Here is an 18,354-nt window from a genome sequence, read left to right as displayed (position 1 = left end):
ATTCAAGCTAAACCGAAATTGAGCCGACCTGCAATTTGAAGCCGAATGGTTTTTTTCTTTCTTTTTTTTTTTTTTTCCAAAATAGAATAAATCAAATCCAAAAAAATGAACCAAAAACCAAAACGACACCTCCAATTAATTAAGAGCATCCATAATAGTGAAGTTTTTTTTTGTAGTTTTTGAGGAGTTTGTAAGTGTGATTACGAAAGAGGGGAGGGAAAGAGAAAAAAGAAAAAAAGAAGAAAAAATTGATCTGACACTTAAAAAAAAAAAAAAAAAAACATTGTTGTATGTTTGGCGGAAGTCATTTTCCGCCAAAATGGCTTGATTTTCTCCAGTCAATGGAAAATATTTTCCGTTGACAGGATTTTTCAATCCCATCCAAATATGAGAAACCCGGAAAATGATTTACAGAAATCATTTTTCCAGTTTTCAAACACAGTCTTAGTACTTTTTAACTTTAGGAAATAAATTATTATTAAATATTAAAATAATTTTTTTCAAAAAATATTAAAATGATTAAGATTTGCTTTTTGCTAATAACACACTTGAAAATTTTTATTTTATAAGGAATATGAAGTTTGCTCGTGCATATAAACAACTAGAGAGTGTTAAAGACTTTGTGGTCAAGCAACATAGTTATGACTCTCTTAAATGGGATGTTACAGGTTCAAATTTCAATGGAGGCATTACTCTTTGTGCTTTAATAAGTTGAGAAAAGTATGTATGGATAGATATTATATTGTAACAGAGTCAATATAAATTGTGTATTTTTAGTATTGGAATTGTAAACTCGTAGAATATAAATTGTTTTCTGAATTTTTGAAATTTGTGAATATAATATAAGATCATCACAAATTGTAAATTTTTAAAAGGTAAATTGTAGTAAATTGTGTATCTTTAGACTCGGATCTCATCCACATAATAATTTGTCGGCGTTCGTTGTCTGAGCATGGGCTGTCGGAAGACCCTGCCGGTAAGAGATGGTAACTACTGCGATAATAAGGATGATGTACTTCATCACACCAACTCCACTTGACCCTAATAACTTCACCTCCATCTGTTAGATAAGAGAGAGAGTAAAGAGCTTCTGAATCCCTAGAGATGTATGTAACAAAAAAAGTGGCAAAGGGGCCATAAAATTCAATTAGTGGACCAATGTTGTGTGCCTAGTTGTTGTTGTTTTTTTTTAAAAAAATAAAAAAATAAAATTAGTATGTGTATAAAATGAAACTGAATAGCATGTCTCACATATTGAATATATAATGTCAGATAAAATTATACTTAAATTTTAATGATACTTTAGTGATATTGTAATGAAATTACGGTGTGTCTAAAATGAAATTGAATATCAGCGTAAAATTCTATATTGAGTACTCGGTAATATAGTACAGTGTAGTGGTCCTCTAATTGATTTCTATTATTAGGGTCGGTTTGAAAATTTTAAAAATATCTTTTAGAAAATAATTTTCAAAAAAAAATAATAATTATTTTGAATTTTTTTTTTTTTTGTATTTAGCTGAATGTTAGAAAGTTTTTTTTTTTTTTTTGGTTCATTTTTCAGAAAATGAACATATTATTTGTTATAATAATAATAATAATAATATGTGGTGATGTTGGTGGTGTGGTGGTGGTGGATGGTGGTGTTGTGGTGTTGGTGGTGGTGGTTGTGATGGTGTTGGTGATGGTGGTGGCCTGGTTGTAATGGTGTTGGTGTTGGTGGTAGTGGTGGTGATGGTGGTGGGGGTAGCGTTGGCGGTGGTATTGGTAGTGGTGTGATAGTGATATTGGTGGTGGTGATTGTGGTGGTTTTGTGGTTGTGTAGTTGTGGTAATAATAATAATCCGGAAACTAACTTAAAATTGAATAGAGTGAAGAAAAATGGAAAATAAAGAATTCAGAAAATGTCTTCCGACTAAAAGTTAGATAGTCATTTTTTCCAAACTAAGCTCTTTTTTTTTTTTCATTGACCAAAATAAATATTTTTCTTTGACTTCATTTTCCATTAGTACCCAAACACGGAAAAATTCAAAAAATAACTTTCAGAAGTTATTTTCTAAGTTTCTAAACGGATCCTTAATATAAAATGATATTTTTTACCTGTAGAATCCACCATACAAAGTGGACCATAGCCGAAAATATAATTTTCCCTTAAAACATAACTAGATGAAAATATCAATGCTATTAAAATTAATATATATTTGAAAATGTAAAATAATATTATTAATATTCCTAAGAATCAACATCATGTCTTGCATTTACCAAAGAAATATGTTTTATCTTGAAGCAACACATATAGGATATAGCCTGCATTTACTTCCTTCTAATATTACATTTAGAGGACATTTGGTAGCCAGTAAAGTTTAAACTTTAATGTAAATTTAAAAGATGAGAAAATTATTTTCACGTTTGGTATAATCTTTAACTTAGAAAAGTTCTGATCAATAAGAATTACATTTCATGATATCAATGAAAGTAGGTAAGAACCTTTTTAAATCTATCAAATTTATTTAATTATGTATTTATCATTTTTGGCATAGGTTAAAAGTTACTTATAAATACAAGAATTTTGTCTCTCACACCATTACGACATTACACATTATTTATCAATGTTGTAGATACAGAAAATTTGAAGCCGACAAGTGGACCGATTAAGTCATTATCGAGCCCAATTTCGGAGTTGATCATTAGTCTAATTTAATTAATTGGGCTATGATAATTAAATTAATTTAATTAGTCTAAGTAAATTTGATTTGGGTTGTTGAATTAATTAATTAATTGGTCCAAGCCCATTTCATAATTGAATTATAATTATAATTATAATTTAAATATAATATGATTTTATTATATTTGAATTAGATAATTCTAATTTAATTTGAATTTGAATTAGATGATAGATTAATGAACCTAAACTTGATTTTGGCAAGGTTTATTTTAGTAGATAATTAATTAATTTAATTTATAAATATTAGTGGAGTTTGTTGAGAGATTTTAGTTACAAACTTCACTATAAATAGAGCCTCAATTTCATTCTTTAAATCACACCTTAAATACATGGAAAACAATTGAAGACTTGAGGAGTTGAGAGCATTTGAAGACTTGAAGGCTTTGAAGGCATTGAAGAACGCTTGAAGACTTGAAGGCATTTTGCAGGTACCTTGAAGATATTGAAGTCTTTTGAAGGCAACTTGAAGCCATTGCAGGTACCTTGAAGATATTGAAGTCTTTTGAAGGCAACTTGAAGCCATTGCAGAGTTGATTGCTCCGAAGCTTGACGTTTGCTGTTGAAGATCACGCCACTTGAACCCCGGAAGCTACGCTGTTTGAATCCTGAAGGCACGCGCCACTTGAATCCCGGAAGCTACGCTATTTGAATCCCGGAGGCACGCGCCACTTGAATCCCGAAGGCTACGCTATTTGAATCCCGGAGATTTTGAAGATCTTGAAGAATTAAAGGTATTGAAGGCACTCTTTGCAGGTTTTGAAGATCTTGAATCAACTTAGAGCCATTTTGCAGAGTTGATTGCTCCGAAGCTTGACGTTTGCTGTTGAAGATCACGCCACTTGACCCCGGAAGCTACGCCGTTTGAATTCTGGAGGCACGCGCCACTTGAATCCCGGAAGCTACGCTATTTGAATCCCGGAGGCTACGCTATTTGAATCCCGGAGGCTACGCTATTTGAATCCCGGAGGTACTCCAGTAGATAACGTTAGTGAAGAATCAGAGGACTACACAGAAACTTTATACCTGCATGTTGAACTACACACTGTAAACGGATTTTGTGAATATATACAAAGTTTACTTTTTTGTGTTTACAAATGTAAAAATGCAATTAGGCCACTCAACTAAAAAAGTGCAATTAGACCATTCAACATTATAAAATCATGCAATTTGTCCCAAGTGACTTGCAGTGGCAGGTTACCAACAGGTAATTAGTTAAAAAAATTAAAAAAAAAAAGGGTTTCCGACGCTAGTTCTCCTCCAACCTTCAGCGCATTAGCCATTAATCAAGACCATAGTCGACGCCACAATTTCCTCCTTCGCCATTTCCTCTACATTTCCGCCCCCCAGCAGATCTGAAACCACAGCCGACGCCGCCGGCCTTCCTCCGCTGAAGCTGCCATTCGACGCTACCGCTGCCCTTCCTCCGCCAGCGCTGCCTCACTCGCGACAGCCACATACTGATGCCAAACGCCACTGCTGGAAGCAGCACTGCTTCGCCATCGAACTCTCCGTCTTCTCTCCCACCCAGAACACCGCCATCAGCGCTACCACCTCAAGCCGAGCCGGAGATCGGAGTAGCACCACCGCCATGGCCGAACATCCTACTGCCGACGCCGTCGCCATTCACCTAGCGGTCGCCACCTACCGTCCGCCGTCGCAACGCCAGTCAATCGACGATTTGCAGAACACTCAAAGCTTCATTGCCGTGTTTCTCCGAGTTTCATCGCTGTCGCTGCTCTTGGTTGTAACGCCGTCCGTCGCCAGGACGGGAATCGGGAAGCCCAGCCTCGCCGCCGTTGTCCCCTCTTTCTCTTCCAGATCCATGGAGACAAGACAGTCTCCATGGATCTTATCTGGTGGTCTCCGACACTCTTTCGGATCGGATATGCAGTCATCACCGCTTTGTTTTAAAATAATTGTTAATTTCTTTTTAAAATTTTTAATTAATTACTTGTGGGTAACCTGCCACTGCAGGTCACTTGGGACAAATTGCTTGGTTTTATAATGTTGAATGGTCTAATTGCACTTTTATTTTTATTTATTTTTTATTTTTTAGTTGAGTGGCCCAATTGCATTTTCATGTTACGTTCGATGGCTAATTTGAGTCTTATTCCAAAATTCTATTTCATGGTTGTAAAAAATTCCATTTGTCTTTAATTGAAAATTCCATTTTCAATTTAATGTGACATTGTCATATTTAATTAGCCATACTTTTTTAAATTTTGCTACATTACATCTTTGACTTTTATTTGTTTGTCGTAATTTGTTCTCCATTTTAATATATATCATTTATTGTTTAATAAAGATAGCTAACATGTAATTTCGTTATAAAATTAAAATAATTTACAAGATAGGGAGATAAATTACATGTTAGGACCAAAAAAAACTTCAATGATGAAATTATATGTTAGCTCTTTTTTTACATAAGGAGCGATAACATGTGAAACAAATGTATACCAAATTATAACAAACAAATAAAAGTCAATAATATAATAAAATAAAATTAAAATAATAAAACTAAATGTGATAATGTTACAATAGTCATGACCACAAATGAAATTTGCTCTATTAATTACTTAGTTAATTACCTAATTGTATTTGTCTTGAATAAATTACTTACCAAGATAATTTATCTAATTATTAAACACCATATTAAACAAAATATATTTTACTATAAGTATCTAAATAAAAACATAATAAGTTTCAATCCAGGTTATACCCTTGGTTTATGTCCGTTTTTTCTGTTAATATTTTTTGTACCTTATGCTATAAAAGTTGTACTACATAATTTTTTGGACAAAAATATCCTTGCCGTTATAACATCTATTATCTTTCCACATTATTATTACCATGGACATGCATACACAATATTTTTTCTTACTTCCTTCAATGGTAAGTTTGAATTCTTTTTTTTTTTTTGAATACTGGTAAGTTTGAATTCATTTAAGTTTTAATTAAAATGTTACCATAGTTATATTTAGTAATTTATCATTTCTATAATTTTTACCTCAATAATATTAATATGAATTATACAATTATATATACACACACACTATTATTTTTAAAAAATTAATATAACTAAGATTTTAATATTTAATTTTAATATTAGGCATATATTTTTTGCGCATCGCGCATATAAAATACTAGTCATTTATATATTACCGATTATAATAAATAACTAATCAGAACAAATAAACTTTCTCCCGAAATGGGTTGAATTTCCAATCCCAAAGGCCAACTTAACAGAGCATTTGACTCAGCAGATAGGACAAATGTCAAACCCCTACACTGTTGCTGCTAGGGTTCGAACCTTGGTCTTTCAGCACAAATAAACCTACAAGTGTATTTATTTAAGTGAAATAGACCCATCCAACCATTCCAACCTTAACCAATCATCAAGGGATTGTTCATTGACTTTGAGTAAGGATTAACCTTAAATCTTCAAGCTTGGAAACTTTGGATTACACCTCGTACATGCAAATTAATTATAGAGTAAAAGACATTTTTGGTCCTAGACTTATAGTGGCTTGGACAATTTTAGTCCTTTATAAAAAAATTTGCCATTTTATGGACAGAGTTATTGTGGCGAGGACATTTTTGGTCCTCCGTCTATATTTCTGTTAGATAACCGTATGAGAGAGGGGCAATTACGTCAATTTAGGCTATCTCTTTATTGTGAGATGGACGATTTTGGTCCCACAACCATGCCTTTACTCTGACCCTCATTTATTTGTAGTTTTGCACTACGAAATGCTCTGCCCACAACCATGCCTTTACTGCAACTTGGACTCTCCGACTCCTTCGAATTATGACCAAGAAGAAAACAAAACACACATAGATATAATAGATAGAAGGAGATAGCCTAAATTGACGTAATTACCCCTCTCTCAGACAGTTTTCTAACAAAAATATAGACGGAGGACCAAAAATGTCCTGGCCACAATAACTTTGTCCATAAAATGGCAAATTTTTTTATAAAGGACTAAAATTGTCCAAACCACTATAAGTCTAGGACCAAAAATGTCTTTTACTCTTAATTATATGTGTATTGAGTAAGACCGTAATAATGATAAAATTTATTTTATAAGTTTTAAGGTTATTGCATTTTGAAGTCTATATTATGTTTGAGAATTGAAAAGTACTCCATAATTACTACTAAAAGATATGAATTTTCATTCACTGTTTCCATCTACTTTTCAATAATGATTACAAACTCAGTATTTTTAAGATGAAAAGGAAAAATAAACAAGGTGTGAATTAAAAGTTCAAGAAGTAGATGAAAAATTTTCGTTTACTTTTTAATGAATAAAAATATTCGTTAAAATGTCAGACATCGTTTTGCAGGGGACGACTTTTATCACTCGTTGACCCATTATATCATTATTATATTTAAATAAAAAAAAAATCTCCCTTTGGCCAATAAATATGCATTACCAAACCCAATTATCTGTTCCAAGTTGTGAGCTCGATCTCCGGTTGTCAATTCAATGTCGGCTCCCTTTGCCACTTGATCATTTACGTACGCCTACAAAAAGATCTTCTCTCTCTCTTTCACAGAGTTGTTTTGCAGATGAAGGGGAAGTCGGTGACAAGTAGAGTTGGTCTGATGAAGTACGGCGCGAGCTTCTACATCGCCATTATTATAGTAATTGCCATCTCCGCCCCGCAGCTTCTTCCGGCGGCCCGAGCTCAGTCGCCCACCGCCAACAAAAACGCCACTCTTGATCCCGCTGAAGGTGCGTAACATATCTTCTCTGGAATTTCCCTCCCCTTATGAGAATAAGAATTTGTAAATGGAGTTTTATAATTGATCAATTGTATTTATAAAGTAGATGTAGTAAATACGATGAGGCATTGTACACAATGTATGTATATGAGCTCGGATAATTAGACAGCGTGTCAGACGTTTTTGAACTAGAGTGTCTTTTGAGTTCAGATCCAAAAGTTCTTTCCTCAACACATTAAATGCGTTATTTATAGAGATCTGGAGGGAGCACATGCTGAACGTTCAGCATGCCCACCATGTAGTCCATATGCTCAGGTGCGGCCGATGACACTTCTCATAAGTCCACGTGGGGTGGTGATTATATTCCTGGTATTTGCATTGGCGTGAGGCGACCGGATGGAGCAGTGGAGTGATGTTCGTCCCTTATTGTTGGGACTCTGTATTCAGTATTTCAAACATACCAAGAGACTAGTTATGGCGGGGCATAAGACGTAACTATGACCCACTCAAAGGGAAAAATTTAAACTCGAACTCGGGCTAGGTCAGACCATATATGATGGGGTCGAACCTGCTCGAGACGTGGCCTACAACGTACATATCGAGCAGGTCTACTATCATACGGGCGAAGGATATATCCTATCACTAGTGGTAACGGTTACAATATTAATGAGCACAACGACCTCCAAATAAGTACAACGGCTCCCCTCACTAAATGTTACAGCTCCTTAGTAATTGTTGTGCGCTTCCCTTCATAACTTCTGCTTCTTATGGGTCTATGTTCCAATAAGTGCGCTAGACTATGCTTAAGTGTAGTGCACCATTCAACATTTTATCTGCTTAACCGTTACTATTTGACTGTGTTAATTGTTTTAATTTGACTCTTCTGGGTTAAAACAAGTGCGTCAGATCAAGTCTAGTATCTTGTCCAATTATCTTGTCACCAACCTAGCTCTACTCCTAAGCTGTGAGCGCAGCGAAGTCAGTTAGAGAGTAATAAAAGTGATGACTCATTAAAGATCCTGTCACCAGCCCCCTACTCCTGGGCTACGAGCATAGAGGAATTGATTAGGCGCTTCGGAACATAGCTATAGCCACGACCGCGGCCTTGACCTCCTTTATGACGACAACTATAACCACTAAGTCCCTCGATAGGTTGCTTCGGCCGTGAGGCAGTAGCAAGTGGTCCATGTTGGGTGACAAGAGCTGCATGTGGCTGTGGGAAGGTGATAAGAGGAATATCGTCAGTGTAGATGAACTGATGAGCTGTGAGATAATCATTTTTTAAAGCAAAAAAACGATATGGATTACTGAATTAAAGCAGAAATAGAGTGGAGGGGGGGGGGGGGGGGGGGAACATAGCCTTAGTACACGTGCTAGCCTGAATAAAGGCCGCATATGCAAGAGTGTGAGCTAAAACAGTAGCCGATCTCGACACTAAATTAACTAAGCAATGAGCAAACGAAGACATAATAGACCTACAATCCCGAATATAGAAACCAACATGATAAGAGGGTAATATGTTCTGCCAAAAGATAGCGACGCAACTCAGAACAGTCTGTATGAAGTTCCATAGATAACACTCCCCGGTCTCTCAGCCGTGACAACGCCTCCTTACAAGACATTGATTCCGCCATAAGAGAATAAAAGCAGTCCGGCAACACCCCACTGCAAGCCGACATGTAGCCCCTTTCCGGCGAGAAAAGGATAATGCCGAACGAACGAAGCTTTTCTCGTGGAGGGGTGATAGGCCGCGTCTACGTAGCATCTGGGCAAAACAGACTCTGTCTGTGCAGCACTGGTCTCGTCTCCAACAGAGGTCACAGCAGCATCGGCAACCGTCGGCGTGCGATGGTGGACTGTATGGTAAGCTTCCAGCGAGGACTTTGCTGTGAGATAGTCATTTAGTTGATTAATTGTCACGGATTCTTTTGTAGTCAATGAAAAATCATCGCACATACTCAAGGCAGAGGCTTTTAAACAGGTATCAATTATACTCATCTAAACCAATTGATTATACGACTTCTGCAAGTCAAAGAAAAATAATCATTCTGATCCATAAAAAAAAAAAAAAGACATAATCTGACAAAAAATGTCTTCTTAAATTTGTAGTAGAAAGATATTTTTCAGACAATTTATTTTCCTTTCTCTATTCTCTGCAACCACCCCCACTAGTGGTAGTTATATTATTATTATTATTATTATTATTATTATTATTATTATTATTGATCATTTTCCGAAAAATGAACAAAATAAAAAACAAATGCAATTTATTAACTTTCAACCAAACAAAAAAAAATGTAATTTTCTGACCTTTATCCATACACTAAAAAATTAAAATATTTTTCAGATCCAAACAATCCCTTAGTATTTAATTTTTAACTAACATAATATTTAATTGTGTAAAAATATTTTTAGCCTAAAAAATTAAATTATAATAATTTTAACATAATTTACAATTTTATTTTTTTTTGAAAATAAAATTGTACATTATGTTAAAATTATTATAATGTAATTTTTAGGCTAAAAAGTACTTTTACACATGTACAATTTTATAAGCACAAAAATTACATGCATAATTCAAGAATATAACTTGGAGCTCTTACAAGTTCCTTATAGTTTGATAAAATAAGTTTATCTATATTTAAATAAATATTATATATTATACTTTACGAATTAAAAAAAAAAAAAACAACAAAAAACAAACAAACTCAAAGCTTACATAATATGATTCACATATGCATATTCTTATCCAGGTAATATTCTTTCACTTTTAAAAGTAAATTTTATTTCCACATCATCAAATTTGTAAATTTTTACTACTTTCTCTACATTCTTACAATACTCTCACACTTTCAGAAGTGATCGCATTGCATTTTGTATTACAAATACAATAATAAAGTAACAATAAAATAACAAATAAAAAAATAAGAAAAAGAAATAAAACTTAATTGCAAACTTGCTATTATATCAAGCCACATAAGTTAACAAATAAAACCAAAAATAAAAAATAATAATAATAAAAAATAACATTACCTTTCACATCATCTTGAAAGAGGTCATGATGATGATAGCCTAATGAAGGTAAATTATAAGTTCATAGTGCATACACCATTAATATAAATATTATTAGTTCAGATAGTGTAATAATCTAATAATATATCACCTTAACTCTTCTTGGTAGGCTAAGATTAATTTTAATCAAAAGTTATTTTAAAGTTGATTTTCATAATCTTCTTAATTAGTTTACAAAAATAAGATCAAAATTATTTTGAAAAAAAAAAAAAAAGATTGTTGTTTTTGGCCTAAATTAATTACTTCGGAGAACTTCATACTAACGTAGCCAATGAACTCAACAATGGATGCTGTGCTGCAGCTAGGATTTTGAACTCCATATTCCAAAAATGGGGGATTCGGGCGAACAATCAGCAATGGAACTTAAGCGGAGAATTGTGCACCGGCGCCGCCGTCGATGCTACCAGCATGCAAGACACCGCTTACAATCCGGGGATCAAATGCGATTGCTCTTCCACCCCTTGCCATATCACTGCCCTGTAATCTACCATCTTCTCTGTAATTCATCAATTGCATGCTCTTTTTTTTGGTATTTATGAAGCTCAATCTAGATGCATGTATGCTTTTTCTTCGCAGGAAAGTTTACGCGTTAGACGTTACTGGTCCGATTCCAGATGAACTTTGGAACCTAACTTCCATCAATGATCTGTATGGACTCTTTTCATATACTGTATAGTTCTGATCGTTACCATTTTATGTTCCATTTTCGAAAAACTTATTTGATTAGGTTATTAAGATTATTGATTTTGACGAAGATTATTGGTTGCAAACCAAATAATTCGTAATTATATATATAATTTTCTTCTAAGTCCAGACCGCTCTTCATTTTTATTGTAGAAATCTTGGCCAAAATTACTTGACAGGCACACTATCCCCCTCCATTGGAAATTTGCGTGGTATGCAATACCTGTAAGTGAGCTTTATCTGCGGTATTTAACTTGATATAGTTATCTCTGTTTCATGTTGAGTACATGTTCTAAAGCATATATGATTCTTTTTTCATTGTCACCAGAAGCTTAGGCATTAATGCATTGTCGGGGAAGCTTCCGGAGGAACTTGGATTGCTGACTAAGATTATATCCTTGTAAGACATTATTAAAGCCATTCATGGATATTATGATTGATTATTGATGCGTATGATCAGGATATTCTTGGACATTTGTTTCAACAAAATTGAAACTTGCATGTGTTGCAGTGCAATCGGTGGAAATAACTTTTCTGGACCATTGCCTTCGGGGCTTGGAAATTGGAAAGTTCTTACACAAATGTAAGATTGATTTGATGCTTTTATGAATAAGACTTCTAGAGGCCAGCTACAGTGTTTTCTTTAAATTGATAGATTTTTTATTCAATTGCCAGCTATATGGATGCCTCTGGAGTTGGTGGTCCTATACCTCCAACATTTGCAAATCTACTGAACCTAGAAACACTGTAAGTGTCCTTGGGTTTTTTTTTTTTTTTTTTTTTTTTTTTTTTAATAGTAAAAATCAGATGAATTCTGTAATGGATTTCAATGGAGCAAATTTTGTTTCTTTCAGGTGGGCTTCAGGCAATGAGTTTACTGGGAGGATACCTGATTTCATTGGGAATTTGTCAAAGCTTACTACCTTGTAAGACTGTTAATAAGGTTTTTATAATATTCTCCTTTCCAGACAGTCCATTGCACTTGATTTCTAGATTCAATGGAAAATCATTCTTAATCCATACCCATTGCTGCTGCTCTACTTTCCATTATTTATGGTTGGCATCAATTTTGTATTTCTGCAGGAAGTTTGAAGGAAATTCATTTCAGGGCCCAATTCCATCTACACTTTCAAATTTGACCTCAATGCTTGACTTGTAAGTTTTATCCAAACCCTTACTTCTTTATGTGTTACAAAATTTTTTTTTTTTTGGTGTTAAGAATATTCTAATGTCTACTGCACTGGATACTTGCAGGAGGATAAGTGATCTTTTGAATGGGAGCTCTTCACTGGACTTCATTAGGAATATGAAGAATTTAAGCAAATTGTAAGGACGTATGATCAGCTCCAATCTGCAAAGTTTTATTATACTCCTGTTTTTTGCCCTTTTTCCCCCCTATAATCTGACCAATCATAATAACTGATTGCTTGGTCCTCAGAGTTTTGCGGAATAACAATATTTCTGGTTCCATCCCCTCTAATATTGGAGAATACCAGAGCTTGTCACTGCTGTAAGTCCTTTGGTTGAAGGGTGTTTAATTAAAATGTTTTGAGTGTCTACTTCTTGTGTTTTAACTGAGGTATTTACTTTGCAATCCCAGGCTAAAGCCAAAAGATGTAGTGGTGATTGAGAGTCAATATTTAATATAATTGCAAATTTTAGTAATTCAATTTTATTTATTACTCCATAAAAAAGCACTGTTTAACCATTTGTTTGTTTTTTTTTTTTTTTTTTTTTTTTTTTCCTTATAGGGATTTGAGCTTCAACAATTTGACAGGACGTGTCCCAGATCAACTTTTCAATCTTAGTTCACTCCAAACTTTGTAATAAATCATATCATCCTGGAGTTTCTTTTACTTTGATACCATTTCAATAGCGTGCACTTACATATGGTCATTCCAATCTTCAGGTTTCTTGGTAGTAACAAGTTAACAGGTTCTTTGCCTGCACAGAAGAGCCAAAATCTACTGAATATGTGAGTTATATCCTTTTAATTAGAAAGCTAAACTTTACTGCCATAAATATTCATCCCCACTTAGCTTAAGGCATGAACTAACCCCTTAGACTTGTATCTATATACAGAGTAACAATTAATTTCAGTTGCTCTACATATTATATCTGTGTTGTTTCCTGCATATATATATATATATATATATATATATATATATATATATATATATCATTAACACTTATCATGTTTAACATCGTCAAGATTTTACCTGCAGTGATTTATCGTACAATGAAATATCTGGCAACTTACCTTCTTGGACTGGCGGACGAGGTTTACAACTGTAAGTATGAATAGACAACAAGCATCAAACACTGTGCGACATTCCTTCCTAATCTGTGTGTTTTTGTTTCAAGATTCACTTTCTAATATAATAGGGTCTCTTCTTGAATTCTAATGTTGCCACTTGCTATTTCATAATTTGCAGGAATCTCATCAGCAATAACTTTACCATAGACAGGTCTAACGGCAGGTGAGAGTTACACTTGACCATATATATCATGTTTCGGAATCACCATCTTCAACTTTTTGTTGTTCTTTGAATTTTCCAAAGGCCATATATCTGTTCTTAGATAATAAATATGTTGCTAATAATTAAAATGGTAGAGATATATTTCAGTCAATTTAAAATCTACATCAGGCTACTCATCTCCATGTTTTGGTTGTAGGTTAGGATTGGTGGTACTGGAACTAGAACCTGAACTGTACAGTACCAGTCACTGTTCTAGTTCCAGTTCAGAATTATAAATTTTAAAAATTATAGAGGGCATTCTGAGTTTCTATGCCTAAAATAGAGGAATCTTAACAAGGACCTTAGGATCTCGGCTAAGATTCTGGTGAGAATAGTAAATGGTTAGATCCAAACTGTTGCCATGGCTACATCAGGCTACTGTTTTCTCAGAAAACGTTTGATAGTTTGTTCTGGCAGAGTGATGCAAATTAAGTCAAAAAATTATTTTGAGATAGTTTTAACTTCTCTTAGATTTAGTGTTTATCTGATTCAATGCATTCTTTCTCCTTTCAGTGCTCTGCCTTTGGGATTGAATTGTCTTCAGAAGAATTTCCCATGTCATCGGGGAGATCCCATTTGTAAGTTAAACCAAAATGTTTTTCATTGATCAATACTTTATGCTCAAAACAAATATGTTGAATTTGTAATTCTTTAAAGATGACATTTCTACTCGTTTCCAACTTCTGTCCCCTTAACTTTTTTATATAATTTTGCATGCTACATACTGTGAAGAGGCCAAATAATTAAAACAGCAAAAGATTTTTATATTATGTTTTGATATTTTATGTTCATTGTAAAGCATTGTAGTCTGTGCATGATTAAGTTCTGAGATGTTATAAATTATTACATGACTACTATTCTATTTCTATGCATTTTGAGATGGAGGTCTTTTAACACTTCATATTTGCTCATCACCCACAGACTCTAGCTTTGCTATTAAGTGTGGTGGTCAGGAAATAACGTCGTTTAACCAGATAGTGTATGAGAGGGATAATGGGACTCTTGGTCCGGCAACATATTACATGACAAGCACAGGCAGGTGGGCTGTTAGTAATGTTGGACTGCCCTCTGATAGCAATAACCCAAAATACGCAACCTCCAGTTCGTCACAGTTTACAAATACTTTGGACTCTGAACTCTTCCAGACAGCAAGAATTTCAGCTGGATCTCTAAGGTACTATGGCTTAGGCTTGGAAAATGGTAATTACACAGTCACCCTCCAGTTTGCAGAGACAGTAATCCTGAATGCTAATCCTCCTTCTTGGAAGACTCTTGGGAGGCGCGTCTTTAATATATATATACAGGTATGTGTTCTAGGATTTGGGTGACTGTAGAGTGTAGACTCAATAATTTATTTACTTATACATGACATTTAGCTGAGTTCGTTGGTTTCGTCAGGGCAACCTAAAGGAGAAAGATTTTGACATTCAAAAATTAGCTGGGGGGTCACTAAGAGCTCTTTCAAGGCAATATAAGGTTCAAGTATCTGAAAATCATATGGACATCCATCTATATTGGGCTGGGAAAGGAACTTGCTGTATACCTAGTCAAGGTACTTATGGACCTTTGATTTCAGCGATTAGTGCAACCCCAGGTACATATGATCATCACTGACTATCATTTCAAGTAAATCTGTTGTCAAAATTTTTAAAAAATTGTATTTTGAAAACTAAGCTTTTCTGCAGATTTTGTTCCCACTGTTAGTAACAAACCTCCCTCTGAACAAAAGAAGAATAGAACTGGCATGGTTGTAGGAATTTTTGTTGCAGTAGGAATCGTGAGCCTTCTTTCTGTATTTGCTGTGTACTGTTTTGTTCAGAGAAGAAAAAGGCAGGAGACATATGACGATGAAGGTAAGTAAAAAATTTACTACAAATCCTGTTCTATTTTATTTGCTTCATGTTTTTTTTTTTTAAAAAAAATAAATTTTCAGAAGAGCTGTAACCTTTTTTGTTTTGTTTTGTTTTTTTTTTTTTGTTTTTTGTTTTTTTGTTTGAGAAATTATTTTGTGAATCTATGAGCATAGCTTGGCCTGGATAAAGCAACAAGAAATTAGTAAAAATTGGTTTACCAACTCTTACTATAGATCAAAGCAGTTTAGGATCAGTTCTATTGGAAAGATTGCTAACATTTTTCTTTACAATGTCATCTCGTTTCGAAGTAGGGAACACAAATTAGCTAGCAAGAATGAATATAATGTTTATCGATGAACATCTTTTAGATTCATTTATTGCTACCTTTGTTGCACATTCCTATAAGATCAGAACCTTTCTTCTACTTTCTATTCTCTTTTGGGGGGAGATGGAAAGAACTCATTATGTTATGTAAGCCCTTTGGTGGGTAAAATATGATTAATTTGAACTTTGAAGTTTAATAGCATCTTTTCCTATTGAATTTGCAGAGTTCTTGGGAATGGATGTGAAGCCATATACTTTTAGTTATGCAGAATTAAAAGCCGGAACGAGTGACTTTAGTCCTTCTAATAAGCTTGGAGAGGGAGGATTTGGATCAGTATACAAGGTAATTCTTCTTGCAATGAAGTTCTAAAGTAACCCTTCCTCAATTTTTCACCCAAAAAGTAGAAGGGGTAAAATTAAATATGTCGGCTATTCCTTAGGGATTGTTTGAAGCACATCTTCAATTCACTGCCTCTTTTATTATGGGTAAAATTAAATATTCCTTAGGGATTGTTTGAAGCACATCTTCAATTCACTGCCTTTTTCATTATAGTTTTCCTCCATAAAATATCTCCTTTCATTTGTGTCCGCTCTGCCTTCTAGTTATAAGCAATCAAAATTGGTGTAATTGTGTGTAAAAAAGATACCTAATGATTTACATCTAAACACAAGTTCTTCATTTTCTCTAGAAAGATGTGAACAGGAAAAAGAAAATTTACCTCAGGGTATATCTGTCATTTAGCCTAAACTTGGTGATAAACAGGGAACGCTTGAGGATGGGAGAAATGTAGCTGTTAAGCAACTCTCTGTGGCCTCCCACCAAGGGAAGAGCGAGTTTGTGGCGGAGATTGCAACTATTTCTGGCGTTCAGCACCGCAACCTTGTGAAGTTGTACGGCTGCTGCTATGAGCGAAACAAACGGTTGCTTGTGTATGAGTATCATGAAAACAAGAGTCTTGATCAAGCACTATTTGGTATTATCTTATAGTTGTATACCGTTTTAGTTCCTATAACTTATCTCTAATATAAGGATGCCGATTTATTTTTATTTTTTAAACATTCTAGGAGGCAGTAACTTATACCTTGATTGGCCAAGACGTTTTGAAATATGCTTGGGAGTAGCAAGAGGTCTAGCTTATTTGCACGAGGAATCTCGACTAAGAATCGTGCACAGAGATATCAAGGCTAGTAATATTCTGCTTGACTCAGACCTCAATCCTAAAATCTCAGATTTTGGGTTGGCGAAGCTCTATGATGATAAAAAGACACATATCAGCACCCGTGTTGCAGGCACAATGTAAGATCCTTAAACCCTATATTCTATTCATGCAGTTTGATTCTATGTCCAAGATTTTACCCTTATTTATCAAACTAATTATTGATGCAGTGGGTACCTTGCCCCGGAATATGCCATGCGTGGCCGCCTTACTGAGAAGGCTGATGTATTTAGCTTTGGAGTCGTTGCCATGGAGATTGTCAGTGGTCGGCCAAACTCTGACTCGAGCTTGGAACAAGATAAGATATATCTTCTTGAATGGGTATGTATGGAATATATATCAATCTGAAAAAGCTTATTATTGTCTGAAATAAACCTGGAAAAACCATTGAAATAGAAATTAGGACAATTTTTTAAGGGATGACAGAGGTAGTTGGATTAAGTCCTTAACTAAACTGTTCTCTTGATCCCGACTGTTGCTAGGCTTGGCATCTCCATGAGAATAATCGCGACGTTGATGTGGTGGATGAACGTCTATCAGGTTTCAATAAGGATGAAGTGAAACGGGTGATAGGGGTATCGCTTTTGTGCACCCAAGCATCCCCCTCATTGCGGCCATCAATGTCCCGTGTGGTGGCAATGCTTTCAGGTGACGCTGAAGTACCAACCGTAACTTCAAGGCCCAGCTACCTCACTGACTGGAAGTTTGATGATAGAAGCAGCTTCATGACTGACATTCATGGTTCCCAAACGACAGGCGATTATTCATCAGTGGCTACTACAAGTGTGTCAACAACTGATACTCCATCCAGGGCTATGCTTCATGAGATCATTAGAGAGGGTAGATAGGCAGCTAGGGGACATGATCACAGTTTCTGCAATCGCATTACCAGCAACGTTGTTTGTTTTTCAGCTTCACGTCTCTATCGCTCTCATAGTACTTATTATGCTTCCGCAGCTACTAAAATCGTCATGGCTTTCGGCTCCACTTTCCTCATTTGCTAGTTTTTGTTACATATGTAAAAACCTCTAGATCTACTTTTATTTTTTTTGCTGATACTCAAAACAAGGTCAATAAGCCGCTCCAGGAGTCGAATTTGAAACTTTGTGGTTAGTAAGTCAATAATGTGATCAACTTGGTTGGATTGTGTTTTGTATAATATCTATACATTGTGCATGTATCAAAAGTCATCATTATCATAAATTTAAGAACATATCATTTAAAAAGCTCAACT

General features: G+C 34.7%; 1 protein-coding gene across 1 annotated transcript; it reads left to right on the top strand.

Annotated features, from left to right (window-relative positions):
- Positions 1 to 7,177: 7,177 nt before the first annotated feature.
- On the top strand, positions 7,178 to 18,279 carry LOC109190487 (probable LRR receptor-like serine/threonine-protein kinase At1g56130). Its single transcript, XM_019340972.1, has 24 exons — positions 7,178 to 7,461; positions 10,825 to 11,002; positions 11,100 to 11,171; positions 11,361 to 11,432; positions 11,536 to 11,607; positions 11,719 to 11,790; positions 11,883 to 11,954; positions 12,062 to 12,133; positions 12,291 to 12,362; positions 12,462 to 12,533; positions 12,646 to 12,717; positions 12,959 to 13,030; positions 13,117 to 13,182; positions 13,433 to 13,498; positions 13,643 to 13,687; positions 14,240 to 14,304; positions 14,648 to 15,030; positions 15,125 to 15,320; positions 15,412 to 15,579; positions 16,128 to 16,246; positions 16,667 to 16,877; positions 16,969 to 17,200; positions 17,291 to 17,441; positions 17,603 to 18,279. The coding sequence occupies exons 1-24, from the start codon at positions 7,296 to 7,298 to the stop codon at positions 17,966 to 17,968; spliced, it is 3,132 nt and encodes a 1,043-aa protein (XP_019196517.1). The 5' UTR covers positions 7,178 to 7,295; the 3' UTR covers positions 17,969 to 18,279.
- Positions 18,280 to 18,354: the final 75 nt, after the last annotated feature.

Source organism: Ipomoea nil, unplaced genomic scaffold (genome assembly GCF_001879475.1).
Source record: "Ipomoea nil cultivar Tokyo-kokei standard unplaced genomic scaffold, Asagao_1.1 scaffold1576, whole genome shotgun sequence".
Classification (NCBI taxonomy): Eukaryota; Viridiplantae; Streptophyta; class Magnoliopsida; order Solanales; family Convolvulaceae; genus Ipomoea; species Ipomoea nil.
Note: the sequence above shows the minus strand (reverse complement) of the source record. Positions and strands in the feature narration are given on the sequence as shown.

What these genes read in the sequence shown, in the direction of transcription:
- LOC109190487 (XM_019340972.1), top strand. Translation starts at nt 7,296, where the DNA reads ATGAAGGGGAAGTCGGTGACAAGTAGAGTTGGTCTGATGAAGTACGGC. An exon ending in CACTCTTGATCCCGCTGAAG is followed by an intron (nt 7,462 to 10,824) that starts GTGCGTAACATA and finishes GCTGTGCTGCAG; the next exon opens with CTAGGATTTTGAACTCCATA. An exon ending in TCTTTAATATATATATACAG is followed by an intron (nt 15,031 to 15,124) that starts GTATGTGTTCTA and finishes TGGTTTCGTCAG; the next exon opens with GGCAACCTAAAGGAGAAAGA.